The following is an 8,680-nucleotide window of genomic DNA, read 5'->3' on the forward strand; positions in this document are numbered from 1 at the left end:
GAGACAGATATATTATAGTCTATGCATATTTGAAAATTATATCTGGAAGTTTATTCGATATTTTTGCCTTCATACTATTACTTGAATGTGACATTTAATTTATGTGTACATAATTTCATTTATGCTAAAGTTATCTATATACTTTTCTTAATTTTTTCATTTATTTCTTTTCATTTTTCTCCATTATATTCATTTTCTTTTCTTTTTATTTCATTTCCTTTCCAGTTTTTTCTTTTCCTCTCCGTTCTTTATTTTTCTTTCTTTAATTTTCTTTTCTGTTTCTTTTCCTTTCAATATTTAAATATGTTATTTTATCATTTGAAAATGATAATTTGCCATCTCATAGACATGATATTTAATATTAGTGTCTTCACATCATTAATTTGAATCTTTGACTTATGTTTAAATAGTTTCATTTATGCTAAAACTAGCTTTAATATAAATGGTGTTTAATATCTGCATATATCTCTCTCCCAATGATATATTTGGTGATTGAGTAGACGGAAAATTGAAGAGGTTTTAGGTTTTAATTCAAAGGAAATACCACTATGACACTTGTCACCTAATTTTTGCCTCGGATTTTTCCACTAGAGAATTTCTTTTCCATCCAGCTATTTTTCCAGGCTACTTCTTGAGGCTGTTTTTCAACTGCTGTTTCACCCCGGCATTCTTGTCCCAGTTTTTTCCCTTGTATTTTTCCTCATATTTTTTCAACTGAATGTTTTCATCAGTTTATATATTGTGTAAGGCGAAACACATTATTTTATTTACTAATATCTTTAGCCAAGATGACACAATCATTTTAAAGAAATGTTTTTCATTGTAGTCCTAAAAAAAAATAATAATAATAATAATATTATTAATAATGATAATAACAATCATAATAACAATAATAATAAACAACAAAAAATAATAATGATAAACAAAACACAAAAGAACACACCCAGAGTCAGGCATTAATAATCATAATCATCATTTCGAAACCCTTTTCCTCCCCAATTCCAATTTTTTTTCTTTCCTTTTTCATTCTTTTTTTTTTCCTCCATTTCCTCTTCAGAAATCACGAAATCACGCGCGCCCCCACTTTTGAGATGTCGCCGCCATCACTACCGTGTACACGCAGGTACCTCGGCGTCAGTTTGCTGGGCTCCGGTAGCTTCCACCGAGGATAAGCCTGCGGCTCCCCTACTGTGCACTGCTAAGTTGACGGCGCCACCTCAAATAAGGGGGTGCGGCCTTTCAAAAGCAGAAAAACCTAAATAGTAATCAGATAAAGCCAGAAATCAATTAAGGGGGAAGAAGTGAGCCTTGTAAGTCTTTTTGAAAGAATAAATTGAATGTGAGTGGGTGATATTTGAAGGTAATTCATTTCATTCCAGATTTTTGCTCCGGCAACCTTAAGACTCGAACTCATTTTATACGAATTAAATTTAGGTGTAACTACTCGAAGTAAGTTCCCACTACGGGTTGAATGTGTGTGCCTATCACATACTAATACAATTTCATTTAAAAGCCTTTTCGGCGCAAGACCTTGAATACATTTATACATAAGACACGCAATGGCAAAATCCCTTCTCTCTTCAAACGATTGCCAGGACAAAGAATGAATAATATCATCACCTCTAATATTTCGATAATCAAAGTTACCCGTTATAATACGAGCCGACTTTCTCTGGTGTCTTTTAACAATTTTCTTATTAAGTTCGGACAAATTTCTCCAAACAGTTATTGCATAATCAGAATAAGGCTGAATAGTACTTACGTACAGAGTTGCTAATAGTGATTTATTAAGAAACCCTGACATTTTGCCCAACATTGTAATTTAAAATCCCACATTTTTAGAAATATTGTGCACATGTTGTTTCCAACTTAGAGTGTCGTCAATTATAACTCCTAGGTACCTTATGCTGGAAACTTGTTCAAGTTTTGTGTTATCAAGAACAATATTTAAGGTGTTATTAATGGTCCTAGAGTGATTATTTCTGAGAAGCATTATTTTAGTTTTATCGGTATTAATGGAAAGGTAATTATCATTATACCATTTTTTTACATTGTTCATTATATTTTGTAATGAATCATTAATTATGGTTACGTTGTTACTGGATGTGTAAACAACTACATCATCAGCAAAAATGCTACAGAAACCATTTCCGATAGATTGTGAAATATCATTAATAAATCAGAGGAAAAGAATAGGTCCTAGAACACTACCCTGAGGAACACCAATGTTAATGGAATTCAATTTTGATTTGCTATTATTGCAGTATACAAATTGTTTTCTATTTTTAAGATAGCTTTTGAACCATTCAATAGCATTTGGATTTACACCATAGTTAGCAAGTTTGTATAGTAGAATTGAGTGATCAATAGTGTCAAAACACTTAGAAATATCTAAAAAACATGCTCCAATCATCTCGGAGTCATCCATGCATTCAAGCCATTCATCAACGACTCTGTGTAAACATGTAACTGTAGAGTGATTCTTAAGAAACGCAAATTGATCAATATTGATTAAATCATAATCAATAAGATAGGAAGTCAATTGAGCTTGCACCTCTTTCTCAACAATCTTTGCAATATGACTTACAGTGGATATTGGTTTAAAGTTGCTCATACACTCTTTACTACCCTTTCCTTTATAAATTGGCGTTGTCCGCGAAATTTTCCAATCGTCCGGAACACAGCCGGAAGTTAAAGAAAGGTTAAAAATGTGGCAAAGAGAAACAGAGATAAAGGGTGCCGCTAATCTAAGTAGTTTACTATCAAGGTCTAATACATCAAGATTTTTTTCAGGTAGTTGTTTTAGTCTATCAATTATGGTATGAACATTTATATAATCAAAGGAGAAAGAATATTCGCAAGGTGGATTTTTCCATTTTGGAAAATTGTTTCCAAAGGTTTTTGACATTTTTTCACCAATATTAGTGAAATAATCATTGAAGTCATTACACTCGATATTAGAAAAATATGTGTTTTTCGTTTTTTTACCCGTTAATTTACTTAATTCATTCCACATTTTTTTTTTTGATTTTTACTATATCTAATCTTGACAGAGTTAAAGTAATTATATTTCGCCGTTTTAATCTTAGCATTTATCAAGTTTCTAAGCCGTTTATATTCTGATTTATGTTCAGGATTATTCATAACTTTGCTTTTAATGTAATCTCTTTTATACATTAGTTTAATCAATTCAGGTGATATCCACGGGGAGTATCTATGTTTGACTCTTGTATTTCTTATGGGTGCATGTTTGTTGCAAATATTAGTAAAAGAGTCATAACATATATCCCACGCTCTATTAGCATCGTTTTCATTAGGAATGCGTAGTAAATTCTGAGAACAATTGATATCATGAAGAAACCTTTCTTCATCAAAATGTTTGTAATCTCTGAAATGAATTGTCTTATGTTTAACTTGTTTTGTGTCAATTTTTAGGCAACTATAGACCAAGAAATGATCACTTACGGCAATTTGTGCAATACCACTAATATGATGCTGTTCCGGCATTGTTGTAAGAATTAAGTCAATACAACTTGAGGAGTGTGATGTAACTCTGGTTTTATCTAAAATTAATTGTCTCATCACAAATAAATTCTCAATCATATTAATAGGATTTTCTGACAGATTTTCATTAAGGACATAATCAATGTTTAAATCGCCGAGTAACACAATTTCTTTATCCTCCAGGATAACTTTCTCTAGGGTATCTACAATCGTATTTAAGTATTCGTAATTGGCATTTGGCGGGCGGTATAAACAACACACAAGAATATTTTGATTATTTTTTCTAATGAGCTCAATCCAAACACCTTCAATATTATTATCATTGCTATCAATACTTTTTTCTTAATTGATAAACTACGGTATCCCTCACATAGATGCAAACCCCGCCACCCTTTTTATCTAGTCGATCTTTGCGGATCAGTTTGTAGCCCTCTATTACAACGTAAACCATCACTTATACCTTCATGGAGCCATGTTTCGGATACCCAGAAGATATCGATTTTTGCCCTTAATACAATTAAACGAATCTCATCAATTTTATTAACAATACTTCTTGCATTAAAATGTGCTAATTTGAGTCCTTTCTGACCTGACAGTTTACCAACCAGTTGGTCTAGGCCAGTTACCGCTTCTGCAGTACTTGGAGATATGGCCATACTTTCTACATTTATAACATCTTCTTCTGTTGCCGTCGTTATTACCCCACTGTCGAAAATTGCTCCGATACTCAGCTCTATTATTTGTTTATGACCTTGTTTTTGTTTTGTAAGGTTACATCATAAATGTGTGCCGATAATAAAAATCCATATCCAATCAATTAACTAATTGACTCTCGATACATTTGAAATAGTAATGAAGCCAAAAAACTCATTGTAGAAACGTTATTTTAAAAAGTTTGCTTCCGTGTTCACACACACAAAAAAGGAAACATCTTTTTAACATTGAGTAGTCTTTTTTTACTAAAAATAGCACCCCTATTTCCTGGGATTTCTATATATCCAAACCATGTTTTGCTGCATCAGCTAATAATAATCTGGCAAGGAGTGGAAATATTATTTCCACCATTAAAAATGTCTGGTAGTGGCAATTCTTGTACTTTGTCGAACATGTTCCAGTAGATTTATTGGGTTAACTCACAAGCTTTTCTATGTGATATTCAATTGGTGTGATATATGCTGTAAATATGAATACATAGGCTAAAACTAATTATTTTGGCGACCATATTAAATTTTATTTTGAAATTCAATACTGTGGTCTTCTGACATAGTTTCTCATGGCCGTATGGTAGTCCCTGATATCGAAAACATGGGCAACTTTCTTTGATTGACAGTGGTAGGTACTGTAGATATGAATATTGACAAAAATATAATTAATTTGGCGGCCATCTTAAAATCCAATATGGCGGCATCATCTGACATAATTTCTGATGATTGCATTACATTCCTTGATATTAAAAACACTGGTAATGATCTTCAATTGGCAATGACATGTACTGTAGATATGAATATATTGGTGGCCATATTGGATTTCAATATGGTAGCCATTAGGAGGCGTTAGTTTTTTTGGGGTCTATTTTTTTAATGATACTTAAGTGTCATAGTAACACTATGGGAAGTTTTATGCTTTCTTCCAAAAGTGCACGATTCTACTTGAAATTCAACCTTAGCCGCTCTACTATTGAAATATTCTCGTCAACAGCTAAATCCACATAATTACATCTGAACAAATTCACCAATAAAAAATAATTCTTTCGACAAACTAAATTTTCCTACCTTAGAAGTGTTGGTCAAGACATTTATTTAGAAACAAATAAAACAAGTAATAACGTTTCATATAGTATTTGTGTGACGTATATATGTTTTCGTGCACCATCTATATTTTATGTTGACTTATTGAATAGTTATTGTATTAAAGTATTATGCAATGTTGATACTTGTCAATAAATAATTATTTTGTTATTTGAATTATTATCTATGTTTATGTACATTTCCTTATTATTTTTGAATTTGTTATTTTTTGTATATAATGTATATATAAACCTATAATCAATATGGCTTTTTTTAATTCAACTTGTATATGGCTAACTTATTAATTCCTAATTTATTAAATTGAATATACCCATTAATTTATTGATTTGCCTATTAATATTTTTGTGAATAGCTTTGATATATATTTTTGGTCACATTATGGCATTATTGTTAATATTAACGAATGCATTCTGTGATGAGAATGTATTGCAATACACTAATGACGTTATTCTATGAATCTGTTGTTGTATCAGTGCTTACTTTCTGTGCTACAGTATGGTACGATAATTTAAGTCAAATGAACATGAAGGAAATCGTAAAAATTTGTTTAAATTGCCAATAGCGTAATTGGATAGGATGTTAGACACCAAGCATCCACTGCACCAATATCTTAAGTTAATAGAACAGGCCGTATAATCTATACGCGGTGGAACACAGAAATAACTAGGAAATCGTTTCTTTCATCTGCCATCAGAAACTATAACGCCTCGTGGAAGAGGTAAATTAAATTTAATGTTGGATCAAAGTTAGCTGTTTACATTTTAGACTTGTTTTAATTTTTCAATCAAAATTTTATATTTGTAACATTTTTAATGTCTCAACCTCATTTTAACTATTTTTACCAACTTTGATATTTTAAAAGTTGTCGGATTTTAATACTTCTGAACATCTTTATGGCTGGTTTGTAGTTTTTATTATTATTATTATGTATGTTTTATATTAGAGTTTAAAACATTTTTTTTGAAACATGTACACTCAGGCAAAATTTCGAACATGTTTTTATCTGCGTGTTTAACCAATAAATCGAAATTGAATTGAAGTCATGTTATTATACAGTGTTGATGTTGTTTAACTGCAGTGTTACTTTGCTTTTATTTTTATTTGGTTGTTTGCTCAATGAGATACTTAAATGATTGTGATTGTTTGGTGGTCAAAGGTTGTGTTGATAGAACTAGTACTTTTTTTGGTAAAGGGAAAAGGACATAGACTGTATTTTCTTCAAGAGAACCATCATTATTTAGAGCGGGGAGATACATGGAAATTATATATTTACTGTTGTCCATCAATAGAAATTAAATATTGTACAAGGTTGGGGAATAATTAAGTGTTGGTGCCGATTCTTGTGTTGCAACTCTTATTATTCGTAAGCACGATGTAAATGTAAGACTGTTTCAATGATATTTGAAATTAAAGCACTTCTTTAAAATAATACTTCGTGATTGATAGAAGCAGAGTTTCAGTATCAAGCTCATATAATTTCATATAAACACAGCTATTATTAAGTATACACCTTTAAATGTTTTATATAATATATGTCTGTATTTTGGTAAACGTATTGACTGAACAATAGGCCGAGTTGACTCGATCGGGCCACAAAAGAGAGAAGGCTTATAATCTCATATAATATTGATAATAAATTAAGGAACCTCACTTACAAAACTCGAAGATTTATCAAACCACTAAAGGCACCTTGATTTATAACAATTATTGCGTTGTTGGACAAATCCCTTCAAAACAAAAAGAGAACAATCAATTAAAAAAGTAAACAGCCTCGTTTTATCTGAACACACCGGTAATTTAGATACCGTACTTTATTAAATTACTCATTATTTATTTATCTATCTATTATCTATTTATTTATTATATTACTATTTTTATTATCATTTACCAATCTAAACTATAACTCATAATAATATAATAAACATTATTGTTTGGTGTTTATACAAATTTTTGTATCAGTAATTACTCATGCCAATTCTTCTCAATCACTTTAGTATTTAATAGCGTATTTAAGATTTATATTATTATTTAAAACATATCTTATCGAAACTAAATTCTGGCAATTATACGTATATAAATATAATTTATTGCTTAAAATTTAAAAAGATAATTCACTACACTTTTTAGACAAGTGTACTGTGTTCTTAAACATAACGAGAATCATTGTATACAGAACCAAAGGTTTAGTCGTCGTATCCGAAAGACGATGCGCTTTTATAACTTGTATTGTGCTTCAGCAGAAAGAGAGCAGTGAACTTGACATTATATGAAAGTATCTCTACTGTTCATTATAGAGTGTGGCTACCATCAGTTAATCAATCGAGCTAAGCTTCTATTTTAATACTTATAATTTTGTAAAGTTGTTGAATTTATATCCAAATTCTTGACAACAGACAACTAAATAATAATAATACTGTCAAAAACAATTTGGTCCGGGAAAAAATCTGTCCGGCGGACTGATTTTGTCCTCATAATTACTTGCCAAATGTAGTCCATATAAGCCAAAATCAGTCCACTGAAATTTACTTTGCTGCATAGCACACATACGTCCGCATACATTACCCTATATAAGAGTTTAAGATCGGCATGTACAGTACAGTATTTGGGTTTAGTTGATAGTAGAGCCTTCGCGGTTAGTGAACATTGGGATAACAGTAAGGAAAGCTATGTACATGGATATATTACCTGTAGTTGTTGTATTTTATTAGTGTTACAGTATATTTGATACGAACAATTACATACATTGACATAAAATTTAATTTCATATTCATAACTCATACCGGTAAAGATAGTCTGCAGATTGGAACATTTACGATCCTTTACATTGTGCTGCAAAGGTAGTATATTGTTTTGTAGATCACTCTTATTTAAGATGGTGCATTGTTTATGTAATACTTTTGTGCAATGTGCATAGCACACTCATTTTGGGTTTGTGTGCTCTTGTATTCATAATCAGTGTACCAGGTCAAACAGGGCTGACCCAAGCCATGTTTGAGTCTGTCGTGTGTTTCATTCTTGAAATCCTTAGCTGCACTGATGAGATCTAACAAGATCGAAACGGTACTGTCTGCAGATTGGAACATTTACGCTCCTTTACATTGTGCTGCAAAGGTAGTACATTGTTTTGTAGAGCACTCTTATTTAAGATGGTGCATTGTTTATGTAATACTATTTTGCAATTTGCATAGCACACTCATTTTGGGTTTGTGCACTTTTGTATTCATAATCAGTGTACCACGTCACACAAGACTGACCCAAGCTATGTTTGAGTTAGTGGTGTGTTTCATTCTTAAAATCCTGAGCTGCACTGATGAGATCTAACAAGATCGAAACGGTACTGTCTGCAGATTGGAATATTTACGCTCCTT

General features: G+C 31.4%; 1 protein-coding gene across 1 annotated transcript in view; it reads right to left on the reverse strand.

Moving 5' to 3' along the window:
* Positions 1 to 6,933: 6,933 nt before the first annotated feature.
* LOC117108438 (leucine-rich repeat and immunoglobulin-like domain-containing nogo receptor-interacting protein 2) overlaps positions 6,934 to 8,680 on the reverse strand; it is a 23,070-nt gene continuing 21,323 nt past the window's right edge. Inside the window, exon 7 of the mRNA XM_033250448.1 lies at positions 6,934 to 7,039. Coding sequence (XP_033106339.1) covers positions 6,964 to 7,039 — 76 coding nt within the window. The 3' untranslated portion in view covers positions 6,934 to 6,963. The remainder of the gene's footprint in view (positions 7,040 to 8,680) is intronic.

This window comes from Anneissia japonica, unplaced genomic scaffold (genome assembly GCF_011630105.1).
Source record: "Anneissia japonica isolate Jap-2015-1 unplaced genomic scaffold, ASM1163010v1 scaffold287751_len73367_cov103, whole genome shotgun sequence".
NCBI classification, from domain to species: domain Eukaryota; kingdom Metazoa; phylum Echinodermata; class Crinoidea; order Comatulida; family Comatulidae; genus Anneissia; species Anneissia japonica.